This window comes from Lasiosphaeria miniovina (genome assembly GCF_030549165.1).
Source record: "Lasiosphaeria miniovina strain SMH2392-1A chromosome Unknown B0T26scaffold_3, whole genome shotgun sequence".
NCBI classification, from domain to species: Eukaryota; Fungi; Ascomycota; class Sordariomycetes; order Sordariales; family Lasiosphaeriaceae; genus Lasiosphaeria; species Lasiosphaeria miniovina.
Window position 1 is genome coordinate 1146871 of NW_026848222.1, and position 14698 is coordinate 1161568.

Sequence of the window (14698 nt, forward strand, 5' to 3'; positions counted from 1 at the left end):
TCAAAGGGAGGGCGGCCTCCGAGAGGAGAGGCGGGGGGGACGGCCGCCTCAGAGTCGTCGGTGAGGTAGACGGGGAGGTCCTCCTCGGAGAAGGCCTCGGAGTGGTAAGACGGGACGGGTGAGAAGAGAAAAGAGAGGAGAGAAGAGGAATCCATATATGGAGGGGGTGGGTCGAGGGGGGACGGCTCGACCGGAACGGGGGGACGGAAGAAAGTGGTGGCACGAGGGTTGACGGCTCGGCCGGGACGGGAGGAGGGACGAAAGAAGGTGGTGGCCCGAGGGGGGGGGGGGGGGGTCCGCCACCCTGGCCCGCGCTGGCGCGCCCGGGAAACGGCGCGGCGCAGTCTTTTCAAAACTCTTTTGAAAAACATTATTCTAAAATTCCTATATAATACACGTTAGCGACGAACGGGAGACTGGAGGGTTGGGAATCAAGAAAGGGTCTGAGGTATTGGTACGTACCAAGCGAATGTTGATGTTTGACGAAGAGGAGAGAAGAGAAGTTCGGGACATGCAAATGGGTTTTGGGACCATCAATCATGTTTACCACTTGGAAGGAAAGAGGCACTTGTCCCCAAGATACTTGCCTAATGTCTGTTAGGTTGAGGATAAGACTCTTGCCTCCTTGATACCCTTTGGCTCCTAATAACAGGCAAGAGCGAGGACGCATGGAACTCCAGCTCCACTTCTGCCTACCAGCCCTACCTCGGAAAGATGATTGATAGCGTGGAAGTCGTAATAGACAACTTTTGCCGTATCCTTGGCAACCAAAAGGGAAGTAATGATTTCCCACGACGCCAACAACAAGCGTGATATAACAAAACACCCTTCTATAGATATGACAACCATGTCCAGCCCCCTGAACCTAAACCCAAACCCTCCCCACTACCCCATCCTGAACACTCCCAGATGAATCTCCCAAACTGAGCGCTTTCCTATTACCCCAGATTCTAAAATCTATCAACATCCCTTCCTAATTTCCTCAAAGTCCTCGCCTAAGACTGCGCGGCCGAACGCGGCAAAGACATACCAAAATGCGTTTTTAGTAATCTGGCAGAGAGTTTAAGTTGTTTCTCTCATCTCGAAAGTGGGAGGCTCTTTTGGTTAGGTACCTTGGGTCAAGTACATCTAACTAGGTGTATTCCATATTAGGAGGCACTCGATTGATGCATCTGCCATCGGTGTCATTTTAACTTTTGCCCAACCATACCATCAGATCATCCTGTCCTCCGGCGCTCAAATCGCCCCGCTCCCTTTCCGGGGTGAACGGTAAGTGCATAGTCGGCACCCGCTGGTATTTACCACCGTACCCGCTCTCCTTGGGTACGTGAACCGTCTCCCAAACCATGGCTTGCATATCCTTGACCTCCAGTACCCATATCCCGCGCCAGTTGCTTTCCTCTTCGACGACCTGCTTGAGGCACCAGGGAAATTCGGCCGCCTTGTCAAATTGCCATCCTCGTTCGGGCAAAGGCCGTACCGACCGAGGGCTTGCCGGCCGAGGCCGAGGTTCGCTTGCTTTGCTTTCTGCATATTCCGCTTCCTTTTGATCTGTCGCGTTCTTGCGCATCGAGCGGCCGGCTCTGTAGTCTTTCCACGCCTGGTGGAGAGCAGAGAATGGCTGCATCATGGCTTTGCCCATGCTTGGGGTACGTAATTAGACCCATGTAGCTGAGTGAATGTAACATTGCAGACACTTACTTGATCGGCCGGGGCGATATCGGTACCCTCCAAATGTTGTAGGTGGTGTGGTGGGCGTTGCAATTAGGTAGCTTCTGAGCGTGAGGAAGCCGTGAAGGAGGCTTACGTAATAGAGTTAAGAGGAGTTGAACTTTGGGATCACGTGAAATTGCAGATTCAAATGGTGCTTAATAAGTTTTTGGTAGTGGTAGTTAGAATTTTAGTACAGTAAGGTAGGAGAGAGAGACGTGATTTTATAGACGAGCGGCTTCTGAAAATAATTGTTGGGAGTCGAACCCTAAAGCTAAAACTATTAAGCTCCCGCCTACCCGGCAGTCGTAAACGTAAAAGAAGAAGTTTAACTATAACGAAAATTTACGTTAGTAAATGGGAAGGTTAGCTACGACGAAACCGGAGAGCTTAAATACTTGGCAGCGTCGTTCCCTATAGGCATACTCGTTATCAAAGTCAAGGACTAGCTTATGGGAGCCAGAGGCAGACTGCTGAGGCGCAGTAACCCCAATACACTATCACGAGCTGCCGCTCAGTCTGGTCTGCCCTTGCATTGTATAGAGAAAGACCGGGTAAATCACAATTAATATCGGCATGGTTCTCCGGGCTCGCCTTGCAGGTGCCATTGTTGGCAGAATTCGCCACCCTTTCTTGGCTGTGCAGGTACAATGTATTATATAAATCTTCGTCACATTCGCTAGACTCAGCCCTACCAACAGTCAGGGAAGTTTCATTTAAACCTCTTATCGCCCGAAACTGTGATCACCGGTCATTGATGCTGTCCTCCTGCATTGATACTCCCCGCGGCAATGGAACGCGGTGTCACCACCACACCCAGGCCGTTTGACAGCAGTTGCTAGTATGTTAATAAGAAAGAATACCAAAAAGTGCAATAAGGAAATCCATCACCTGACAATGCACGCAGAAAGCGTGAATTTATGCTCATTTTCGTTGCGAATAGCTGCGCGGCCGACGATCGAGAGCTTCCGTGTGGTTGATGGCTGGCTGCATTGAAATTCGGTCATTTACCACCCGAAAACGGGTCTTTGGGATGGCAGTTGCCAGCAGACCCACAGATTAGTGCGCTGAATGCAATTGGCGGGTGCGCAGATCAACTCTCTTTATCCGTGTTCGCGCCGACGATTTGTCCGACTTCTGCAACAAGCTGATCACAGCAACTAATAGCTTCAGAAAGGTGTCCGTCTCTGCATGTGCATAGATGAGCATTTTGCAGACAAACTCGCAGCTGTGGATTCGGTCGCTCACAGAGCTTTGGCGAATTCGGGTAAATATCGGTTACAAAAGCCTGTATGGTACCGCCATTTAATTGGGTGCATTTCCATTTTACGTGTCTGTGCGAGACGGGTAGCAGGCGTTTCTAAAAACGGCATTCTGTAAGCTAAACTCGATACGGAATCCGTTTCAATTTAGATAAGAGATAAGAGATAAGATGCCGCAAATTTATTCAGTGCACTTCTAGCGCCCCATTTTCGACTCCCGTGTACCCTCATTTTCAGCCGCTTTGAGTCCCAAAGAGAAGGTTTCTGACTGCAATCTTGGTTGTCGGAGTGAGCGACTTTTTTTTATTTACCGGAGTCTAGACCCACTATTAATCGGATACACCCAATCAAGTCAGTCTCGCCTACCTCAACCTCAACCTGTCCGCAACAAAGTCTACTAACCTACGAGGCAGGTTGCCAGGTAGGCAGCTAAATTATATGTCTCTGCATTTTGTGATATATATTATCTACTGTTTAACTCCTAAGCGAATACGTACTCACCTCCTAACTGTTAGTTTTAAAGGGCGTAAAAACAGGCCCCGGAAATGCACCGAATAAGAGTGCGGCGTCTCACGGCGCATCCGTTTCGTAGCCTTCAAACCAACGACCACCGTTCATAAGACCACCAAAAAAGGGGCATGAAACGGACGAAAATCTCATACCATCTCTCCCCCCGTTTTAATCCCAATTCCCCTCTTCGCTCGCTATACTTTCAATTCCCTACAACCCCTAGTTTCGTCGCTCTACAAAACTCATTAAGTCAGGTGGGGGACTTTTGGAACACCCCTGCCTATGGAACAGCCCCTGAATCGGACCCCGCACAACACCACAAACTTCAATTGCCAACAACTTTGTCAATTAATTAGCTACAATGATGAAGTCTTTAGTATCGGATTCTCCTGATTCTTCTCTTTCAGAATAACCAAGGTCCTCTCTGCCAGCCTCTCTCTGTGAGGCACGAACCTCCTCAATTCCAGCGAACTGCGTATTAGGGTCGACTTGGACCTCTTCTCTTTCGGCCTCTTGTGCGTTCTAGGCTTTTTTCTGCAGCCTCCAATTGATGCGCCGTATTGGCTAGTTGGAAAACCACGTAATCGAAGGCTTTTGCGGCCTTGCGTATGAAAAGTCGGTCGTTGGCAGTCCGTTTCTGGCCGGCTAGAAAAACCTGCCCCTGAATACGGAAATCCTTCGGCTTTTTAGGGGTAAACCATATAGGCCGGCCCTCCGAATTCTTATTTAGAATGGGGTTATGGACCTCTTGAAGGTCTATAGAAACCGTAGAGGTCAGTTGACCAACGTCGCCGTTAGAATTCTTAATAACAAGGCCGTTGCTTAGGGGCTTCCTGAGGCTGACCGGCCAGAGGCCTGTAGCTTTCCAGCCGGCTTTGATATTAGATTCAGTCATTCCATAGACCCTGGCTTGCCGGTAGCATTCTAGGAAGGCCCTCTTTTCAGCAACAGTGCCTTCGTCGAAGCCGGAAACAACCTCGTTATGCTTGGCTCTGTACCGGGCTTTTAGAGGGCCGAAAACCGATAAATCCAGGGGCTGGAGAACGTGGGAGGTGTGGGCTGGTAGAAATAACAATTGTACGTTATTAGAAAAGGCTAGCCACATGAATTCTTCGGTGGTATGACTACCGTGGCCATCTAAAATAAGGAGGCGCTTCTCCGAGGGGGTAGCTGGCCGAGTCTCTGGAAGAAAGATATTGCGGAGCCATGCGACGGCAGTATCATCGTCAGACCAGCCGTTTTCAGTGGGTTTCCACTTCCAGCCCTTAAATGGCTGTAAATCGCGTGGATACCATTGTTGTTGAAGGCTTCCACCTTTGAAAATGACGACTGGGTTCAAATACCGGCCGTCAGCGGAAATACATTCGATAATCGAGGTCCAAATTCGGTCTCCTTTCTTCTTTTTCTGGAATTTCTTTCTTTCCTTAGATCCAACAACCAGGCCGTTATCTCCAATGCCAGAAGCAATGCCAGTTTCATCCATATTATACCTATGCTTGGCTGGAATAGCCTCCACGCCTGGAGGCTTCAAATAGTCAAACCAAGGCCGGATAACGGCCTCACAGGCTCGATCAGCACGGTTTGCATGGCTTCTCCGAGGCCTAATTGTAGAAATAGATAGATTTCTAGCCAAAAACCGGCTAGTCCAGCGTTTTCCGAGGGTTTCGTTATCTTCGAGCATTCTTCTAGCTAGTTTCCGAATTTGGGCGTGGGTTGGAGGGTGACCGAGCGACCCTTGGAATAGAATCCATTCGGTTAAGCGTTCTTCCATAGCCGGAGAAAGCTTTTGATTAAGAATTTGGGCCTTGGAGGCTGGCTCGGAACCATGAACCCGATTAAAGAGAGTAGTAGGGGGGATGCCGTGATTTTCAGCAGAGCTACGGAGTAAGCCGGTTTCTGCATACTCTGCCAGCGCATTCTGCAAATCCAACTGTGTATATCGCTTCATCTTTCATTTCTCAATTGAATGGAGAAAAGAAGATAAGTATTGAAGCAGAATTGGTCGAGTTGCAAGCGATTGAAATAGGTGAGTTGGGTGGCGAGCGGCAAGTCCTTGATGACAAACCTTGTTCCAAATCCAGGGGTGTTCCATAAGCAGACCACCTGACTTATCTTTATCTTCTCTAGGCCTCACGATGATAAAGAAGCGAGTCAGGCGTCCAGGCCAAAGGCCCACAAGCGGGCTACCAGCACAGCCAACACGTCGTTTTGCGAATGACGTCGAGTCGCAGAGAGAGCGGGATAAAGAGAACGAAGAGTCAATCCGACAACGACCGTTGAGCGATAGAAGATCTATTTCCAAGAAAACAGAATTAAGCCGATATAATTCTTGGATTGAATGGACGGAGTAAGGCGTGCTCGGATTTTTTTTTCTAATTACTAATAATGTATAGGTACTTCGAGCGCACAATTCGATCCGAAGGAGGTTATTCTTGACCTTTGTAGAGACCCCGCTAGCAAAGAAAGAGCCGTACTTCAGGTTAAAAAGTTTCTTCAGTACTGCGTTCAGAAATCTGAAGCAGAGCGCCCCTCCCTTGGACCAACCGAGACGGAATTTTCTCTAACAATCACAAGCGCCCGCACCGTGTTCGAGAAGCTGAAGAGTGTAGTTGGGTACGCGGAAAGTCATATTTTGCATGTATGAGGCGAAATGATCCTGCCCATGCGATGCAATGGACCTTAGCCACATCTTACTTCAACCTCAAGAACCCGGCTCGAATGAGTGGCCCGATACATAATATATACTTAGTATGTTTCCCAATCTTTAGCCCGCTAGGATGCTAATCGGTATCGTGATAATTAGAGTAGACGGTGCAATACTTGGTGCCCGAGTTCGATCTTGCCCGTGAACAACTATTCGATAAGCTCGAGGCAACTAGCGGTGATATACGACAAATTATGGCGACGGCCTGGACGGATGCCGTTCAAGCTGAACCTGATACTCGACTCGACTTCTACATGACTCTTATATTATGTGGTATTACTAGTTTAAACCTAGGTCTCTTATTGAGATATTTTACAGGCAGATAGGAAGCCGTCCGGGGCTACGACATTGGTCCAGTTTAGCACGCTCTCCGGGGACTTAAGAATGAGATCCGACGGCGTCCAGGGGGGTACAGGAGGGGTTCCCGCGCTTCTCGCGCCCCCGACTGGAGACGATGAGGTGGACCGGAGTGGCAACGGGGTGCTGGCCCGGGATCGCGACAGCATCTGGACCATGACCTGCATTGGCAGTGCGGTACGGCTGTGGATCTTTTCGGGCGATAGTGAGTTCCTGATTCCATTCGTGCCTTCCAGTGGGGGTTTAGGCTTGCCTAAGACGAGCGAATATCTGGAGATCTCCACACATGGCGCGAGATTCTCGACGGCCTGGACTACATCAGACAGCATACAACGCCCTCGAGAGAGCTGCTCCGCAAGACTCCATCGCCCAGGCCGGCCAACGCAACAATCCCCGACAATTGGCACGACAACGAGGTCGCTCAGTTAGACGCCCGCCGTCAGCAAGGGGGTCTTGTCCAACTGGCTGCCGCCCCCGTTGCTATGGATTATGGTGCAGGCTCGTCGTCATTTGCCACCAGCCAGGACGAGCACGGGCCAGCGCTGCCGTCAGATCAATCAGATCAAATATAGGGTGCCCATCTGATCTGAAAGGGAATTCGGGCCCGAAATCTGATTGATTGACTGTTTAGTTGATATGTCTGGTAGTGTCTGATATCAGGACCCCTGCTGACCGCCGTGAGGCTATTCCAGCCACCGAAATAGCATCGCGACCCCGATTCTTGGTGTTCTGGGCTTACCACATCCCAACGGCTGCTATTCTTCCTGCAGCTGCTGCAGCTGCTGCTGGCCGCGGCTTTCGTCTTCATACAACCAGTTCTTCAGCAGCTGACAATACTCAATAGCCTCGCTGCTCAGGCTGTGCCTCTGAGACGTCACGGTCAGCTTCGCGATGCTGAATGCTCTCTCACAATCATCGGCCATAGCTGGGATGGCTAGTAGGTCCAACGCAAGGCAGCTAAGACGAGGGTAGGTAGCCTGGTGGTCCCTCCACCACTGAATCGGATCTTCCGTGTTCTCTCGAGGCGTCCTGAAGTAGACCTCAAGCTCCGAAGCCGTCTGAGAGAGCTGGGGACACCTCTGGGCAATCCACTGCCTTGCCTCTTCCAATTCGACCTTCCGTTTCTTCGGAGGGCCCTGTCCAACTGGTTCCGGCTCTGCAGAGGGCGAGCGGCTCCCCTGCTCGTTGGCTTCAGGGTAGTAGGCCTCGAGGTAAGCCTTGAGAGCCCTTTTAGCATCGCTAATCCAGATAACCTGCTCTGGAGCGGTCCAGACGTTCTCGAGCCACCCAAGCCCGAGCCCGGGATGTAGAATGACGGCTGATGTAAATAAGGATGACTCTCCAATCGATGTATAGTAGTGGTTGAGCTTTAGCCATGCGTTGTTGATCCCACTTCGAAGGAAGGACCGTTGCTGGGCTCCAAGGCTATCGAAGTTGCCTGCTGCCCGAGCAGCAGCAAGATTAGTATAAACCAGCCTCGTGTGGTCCGGGAGGGCTTCTTCATTAAAGCGGGAAGTAAACCCAGGTTCGATGGCTGCTCTGTTACGTTGCAAAGGCCGGCTGCGGGTTGGTGGCCGAACCGGTTCTGTTGCTACTGCCGGATTGAGAGATTCATCAATATATAGCTGCTTCCACCGCTCAAGCTTATCAAGGACGTATTCCATGCCCGTGAGGACCTCGTGAAGCTGACCCTGGCCTTGGGTAATCATCGTGAGCCTGTAGAAGGGCGTCAGGATCTCCTGAACCTCTGCAAGGAGCCGTCAGTCCTCTAAGGAAAGACGATCTTCAGCAGAGACCTTGTTAGTTGCGGTCCGGTCGAGGTCGAGGTCCGTTAGGTAGTTCTCGATGGTATTCCGTAATAGACATGCCCTCTCAATCATCAGGAAGGTCGAATTCCACCTCGTAGCATTATTCTGCTTCAGCTCCAGCTCTTTGGTTGTTGCTTCGGCCAGCAAGAAGCTCCCTTGGATCGACCGGTCATCCCGTTCGGTCTTCCTGAAAGCCTCGCTTCGTTGGGGAGACGCTCGGATGAATCTGACGATGTTGTGGAGCTTTCCAATGGGTCCCCTAGTGCGCCAGTGGGTGGCATCTAGCTCGTCTACTTCTAGGGCCTCGAGGGTTTCAGCCTGTTGTTCGAATTCATCTGCCCGATCGCCAAAGAGGAAGGCTTTAGCTGCTAGGTTGAGGATGTGACCGAAGCAGCGCATTCTTCGACTCCGAATAGCATCGCGATCCCAATGGGGGAACAACCGGCTGTAGAGGGATTGTAAACAGGTATCGTTGTTCGTGGCGTTATCACAGATCGCTACACCCAACCGCTCTCCAAAGCCCCAATCTTGGATGACCCCAATCAACGTCTCAGCGAGATTCAGGCCGGCATGGGTTCCTGACTGCTGCTTGAAGGCAATCATCCGCTTCGCAGGCTGATAGGTTCCGTCAAGGTAGTGGACGATGATGGCGATGAAGGCTAGTCGATTTGGAGACGTCCAGAGATCGAAGCTGAAGTGTATAGCCGTCCTAGCATTCAGGATCGCCTTCCGGACCACCTGTTTGCGTGCTAGGAAGAGAGCCTCGATCTCGTTTCTAATTGCAGTCCGACCAAATGGCACTTGCTGTTGCAAAGCTGGGTTGAATTGAACGAGCAGGTCTTGTAGATAGGGGTCCTCGAATATCGCGAAGGGAAGGCTCGAGTTAATGACGAAGTAGGCACACAGCTCCTTCAGCCGGTCAATCCTTGTTCGAGGAATAGCAAGGGCAGAGGCAGGCCTTCGCCGGGCGGCTGTTGATTGCATCTTGAGGACGTTGGGGCCCTGCTGTTGCTGCTGTTCTGACTGTTCCGGATCGACGATGGAGTGTTTCTTGAAGAGATGTTCGATGGAGGAAGATGTAGATGAAGCAACGAAGAACTGAGGCTGGCCCCGGGCGTCACAAGTCCCACAGCACCACACGGTTTGCTTCAGTCGGTTATCTGGCTCGAGCTCGGTCATGAAGAAGCCGTAATCTGCTATCCAGCTGCGTCTGCCGCGGGATTTCTGGGTGTGGATGACTCCGGTCGGGATGAAACGTCGATTCTTCCAGGAAATCTTGACTAGATCAGAGACAGAGGCATCGTCAGCAGGAATCGTACTTGACGCTGCAGCAAATTGCTTGGAGATGGAAGGAGGCCGGGCCTGTATAGCCGCGAAGGCAGAGATGGGAGCAGATGACATAAGGAGGGTCGGAGAGTCGGAATAGCTTCGTTCGGGCAGTCAGGATGCTTGGAATAGCATCGTCTGGGCAGTCAGGATGTTTGGAACAGCTTCCGTCGGGTCCGGAAGAACAGAATTTGCTGACCCTGGCTTGGTTCAGCAGGCCAGGGATGACCGGTCAGGGGTCCTGAACCCCGGTCCAAAACACCAACGGCGCCGGAAAAACGTCTAAATCCGGGCTCTGAACAGCCTCAGATATCTGTTATATCTGTCAAATAAGCCCGGCCGATATCTGATTTGTTTGATCTGACAGTTCCAAAAATCCCGATTGTTTGTTTGAATCGATTGGTAAATTGATCTGATAATCTGGTCTGACGGCAGCGCTGGCACGGGCTTAGCTACAGGTTTGGTAATGAAACCTTTACTTGGGACACCAGTGGAGAGCCGCAGGGCACCTCCCTGAGCCACTTCAAAGCGGAGGTTGACCAAGACGCTAGCCCGCCAGCGAGCCAATAGGGAGGAAATAATCGAAAAGATGTCCAGGTGCGGGCCACCAGGATCCCGCATACTTGGAGGAGGGTTATGTTTACGGGGACGTTGCCTACAATACACCAATACGTCCTCTTCATAAAACGTGCTGGCTGGGCCTCATGGCGGTTAGACTTACAGGCCCGTAATAGGAGGAAAACCAAAAGAGAGGATCAATTAAGATTATTTAGTCAAAATTGTAAAAATACTCCTCGTAGGCGCCCGCACAGACAGCCAGCACAAAGTCCACCAAGACAACCATCCCCCCCACAACCGCCGCCCCAATGCCGAAGCCGAGTGACTAGCCCCATCCTGTCACTTCGTTAGCTACAGATTATGCTGCAATTATACTTGAAGAGATGATAATGACTTACCGGCAATGGAAAACGCTACTACCAAAAGCTCCGACTAGCCTATTACCGCCCGCTGAAACCCCAACCACCTTCTTCTCGCCGGCCGGCGGCCAACATCCCCCCCTACCCCCCCCCGGCAAGTCAACCCCCTCCCTAGCAACCAATTCAGTCAGCACACGATCTCCGAGACATCGGGTTAGAGCCAGATTGGACTCACAGAGCAGCGGAGTTGGCCGGAGGCGAAGAACAGAGGTGGGTGTCCCCGCACGGGCACCGGACCCGATGATGGGTGGTGGTGGTGATGCCGGCGGTGATGCCGGTGGTGGTGGAGGGGTCGGGGGTGCTGCCCATGCCGCTGTGGCTACCGCTGGGCCTGTGGTGGTGTCGGTGCGGACCATGATGAAACTTTATTTTTTCAACAATGAAAAAAAAGACTTTGTTCGATCAGTTTTTTTTGGATGCCTAAAAAAAAAAAAGGTGATGAGAGTCTGAGGAGAGAAATCCAAATTTTTTGGGGGAGGGGGGGGAGAACTGGAATATTTATCGACTCTGTGTTCAGCCTGCCTGCCTTCCGGGTCACGCTTTCCAGAGTGGCCTTGCGCTTGCTTGCAGAAACGAACCCGTCTGAGACGCGACTTCCTCTGAAGACACTAGCCCATCCATGGGTCGCTCTCGGAGGTGGAGCACATAGATAGCAGAAGGCGAGAGAACTGAGGTCGGGCATGAGACCTCTCAGGGGGGCGCCTTCTTTTTTTTACCTAGACCAGTGGCCTCGGGCCTAGACCGAACCATTTAAATCAAGCGGCGTTCGGCGTTCCTCCTAGATTGACAACCTTCGGAAATAATGGCCGTTCCGAGGGTCTGAGTTGCTTGGTTCAGAATGACCCCATAAAAGCCCCAATCTGATCAATAAAAGGCCAAGATTCTTCCTGCCGGGCTCCGAGTCGTGGTCAGGACCTATTTGGCGCCTGGCAGGCGCTCGGATTGCGTTTTTCGTCGCCTGCAAAAATCCACGTCACTGAAAAGTCAAAGTCAGCCATTGACGTGCCAAAGATTGAAGCTATTGCCAACACACCTATTCCAAACCATATTTATTGTAGCCGCGCGTGAAGCCTTTTGTTGCTATGGTTCGGAATAACGGCGCTTACGCAACGCGCGTTGAATTAGAGGGCCACCCCAAGTGGTATCAAGGCATACCCGAGCCAAGTTTTCCGAGCAAAAGAACACGCCCTCACGAAACTTGTGATCACGGGATTGTCAGGCCTCGCCGGCCAAACTTAAATCACGGCAACGCCGAGCCTATATGTAATTCAGGATGCAGGATAGGTGGATTACGGCCGTCATGCTGGAAACTAAAGTTCAGTCTGCTACCCATCAAACTTCGTCAGCAACATTAATGCCGACAAGAGTCGAGTCCATACCTACTATTTAAGGTACAGTTGTCGCCGTCCATTTCTCCTCTCACACACATCCACAAAACTCTATTCATCCAGCATGTCGGACGAGACAATGGGCTGGTTACCGGACAACAAAGTTGAGTATGATGCACATCCCCCTCCTCTCTATTCAGGGTCAGGCGACGACACTGGAGCGCTGCAACAGTCTCAGAAGTCGTCGAGTTCGGGCCACCAGGAACAGGGAGAATATACAATTGGCGAAAAAAGCACCTGGTAGCGGCGGACACTACGCCGAATCCAGGTCTTATCACACCAATCCTTGCGGCAGCAGGTGTTCAATAGCGACATGCATCTCGTAGTCGCACCTGTCACCATCGACATCTCGAGAATCCTTCCAAGATGGAAAGGGCATAACGGCATGACATGCAGTCAGGGCACCATGCTTACGAAGTTGCCGCTACCGATCGTGCCACTCACCCTAGTTAATTCCTGCTCACTAGACATCATATGCTGCTCCCCCGAGGGTTTGGTTGCCCGTTGGCAGCAGGCGCATCTGGTATTCTTGTCGGATAACATGCCGGAGGTCCTCCGGGCACCACCGATTCCGTGGCGGGCGGACCTAGACGACTGCTGCTACTTTGACGAAGTTCGTTTTGTGAACTGTCCTCACCCTATCACGTTCTTCACGCACCAGCCAGAGCCGGAGAATGTCAAGGCGTACAGCCATCACGATAATAATGCCGCTACGCCTTGTGGTATGTCCGTGCCACTCGGCGGGATTACATACGAGCGCACCATTAAGCTCGCGCTGATGCGCGGCCGGGCCGACTGGTGCTACTGGGAACTTAGCCTTATACTCAGAAGCCGAGACGGCAACTGGCTCGCGAGCCTACCGCGCACCGACGCTGCGGCTCTTGTTGGCCTCAATTCGGTAGCTGGGTGAGTGTGATGAATGATGTCCTGATAAGACAAGAGAAAATGGGAGGTGCCCAACTAACACGCCCGAAAAAAAAAACAGAGTTATCGGGTGGATACACCCAGAACGAGATTCCATCAAGAACTCAGTCATGTTTTACGCAAAGACGCACTACCAGCCGTGGCTCAAGCCTTCCGATCTCGAGTCTCACAGACACGAACAACCGTCATATACACCTTCACCTCTAGGCCCGGCCCATGACGAGGAGATGCGCCGACTGGTAAATGGTGCTATCGAGAGTTTAATTCGAGGAGGCGATTGATGCGAGAAATTACCGTATAGTTTGGCAAGAGACGAAAATACTCTTTTTGGTTAGCCTTAGCTATAACCAGAAACCAGGTCAATACGCCCGCATTAGGTCGCACAAAGCCGCGTACTCTATGCGTTTCCCATCAATTCATCAGTGCAGCTGCGCATCTCATGGGACGAGTCGATGGGGAATAAAGTCGGCTGCTGTTAGATATAGGACTGGCCTGCTACGAGAACATAACAATTTTTTTTATTTTTTTTATCTTGGTGGACGAATTGAAGCTCTTTCGTACCTGAGCTCTCTGTTTTCGAATCAGGTTCTTGGACTAGGAACGTCGAAGAGGCGTCTCCTCACTCGCCTTGAACGCTCTCGCAGCAGCCAAACTTCCCCAGCAACCTCCCCCCTTTCCCCTTCCCTCGGCGCCTCCACTTTTCTCCTTCTTTCACTTTCTTGTCCTCGCCAGACTTGACTCCAGGCCCTCTCGACGATCATAGCAGATAGTCCCCTTTGCTCTAGCTACTTCATCACTGGTCAGCTTAGGTGGGTAATACAGTCAAATCGGAATGCTGCTCAAAGTGTATGAGTACAGTGAATGTGTATTGCTTGCTTGAAGAACCAAGCAAGAACTATCTAAGACCGCTGTTACGGTCGTCGTATATATCTATCTACGGTGGGCCAATCCAAATGGTCCCACTGTCCCGAGACCCCGAGGCCGGGCCACCGGCCGCCCGGGCCAGTCGCGCGCCTCCGACCTTTATTGCTCGGGACTCTGGGACACCCCTGATAGGTCAACACCAAACCAGGCCTGCCCCACTACCGTGCATATCCTCAGGGATTCGTAACAGTTGATTAATTTTGGCGTTGCTCACTTTGCGGTCAATCTGGTTAATCGCGTCTAGTTACCAACCCAGCTAGTATCAATTCCGGGGAATGAAGACTGCGACGATAGGAAAGGCAGTGTCTCCTGGCCCTAGGACAGTGTCCCCTTGGGCAGCGGTCTGGTGGCCGAAGTGGATGTTGATATAATGGTTTGGCAGTGTGTGTGGAAAGTACTAATTGAAACTCTCTAAAAGCGAGCAATTGCCTTGTCTAGGTCTAGTAGTGAGGAGTTATTGGCAGCTTACCTTGGTTTCTGTGGTTGAAAGTTGTCGAAAATCAACTACCAGGAAATGGACAATTTAATAAGAGGCAGTGAGCGGCGAAATTCCATGGGATTTATAAGAATGACAATTGACTATCTTACCTACCTAGGTACATAACTATGTCGGCAAGATAGTGTTGGAATCACTAGGTACCGGTACTGAAAGCAACAGGGCGTAACTGCAAGCTGAAAAACTGGTGGTTCAAGTGATGGTTGTAGATGTCTGCCAATATATAGATTCGGTGGCCAAAGGCCAGTCTATATAGTTGATGTCCTGACCTGGGCCTCCACCGCCACCTTTGTGGCTGACCAGTATGTCATT

General features: G+C 51.2%; 4 protein-coding genes across 4 annotated transcripts; 3 read left to right on the forward strand and 1 right to left on the reverse strand.

Moving 5' to 3' along the window:
- Positions 1-838: 838 nt before the first annotated feature.
- Positions 839-1642, reverse strand: B0T26DRAFT_800799 (uncharacterized protein; the record flags this gene model as incomplete). The annotated part of the gene is made up of 2 exons (XM_060447012.1): positions 839-1050; positions 1211-1642. 2 exons carry the CDS (start codon positions 1640-1642, stop codon positions 961-963), a joined length of 522 nt encoding a protein of 173 aa, XP_060297848.1. The 3' UTR covers positions 839-960.
- Positions 1643-5524: 3882 nt separating this feature from the next.
- On the forward strand, positions 5525-6533 carry B0T26DRAFT_196098 (uncharacterized protein). The gene is made up of 3 exons (XM_060433713.1): positions 5525-5822; positions 5876-6230; positions 6286-6533. The coding sequence occupies exons 1-2, from the start codon at positions 5618-5620 to the stop codon at positions 6124-6126; spliced, it is 456 nt and encodes a 151-aa protein (XP_060297849.1). The 5' UTR covers positions 5525-5617; the 3' UTR covers positions 6127-6230; positions 6286-6533.
- A 58-nt stretch (positions 6534-6591) lies between these two features.
- Positions 6592-7131, forward strand: B0T26DRAFT_700738 (uncharacterized protein). The gene has a single exon (XM_060441563.1). It carries the CDS (start codon positions 6700-6702, stop codon positions 6970-6972), a length of 273 nt encoding a protein of 90 aa, XP_060297850.1. The 5' UTR covers positions 6592-6699; the 3' UTR covers positions 6973-7131.
- Positions 7132-12583: 5452 nt separating this feature from the next.
- On the forward strand, positions 12584-13247 carry B0T26DRAFT_749396 (uncharacterized protein; the record flags this gene model as incomplete). Its single annotated transcript, XM_060445095.1, has 2 exons — positions 12584-12948; positions 13028-13247. The coding sequence occupies 2 exons, from the start codon at positions 12584-12586 to the stop codon at positions 13245-13247; spliced, it is 585 nt and encodes a 194-aa protein (XP_060297851.1).
- Between the last annotated feature and the right edge of the window lie 1451 nt (positions 13248-14698).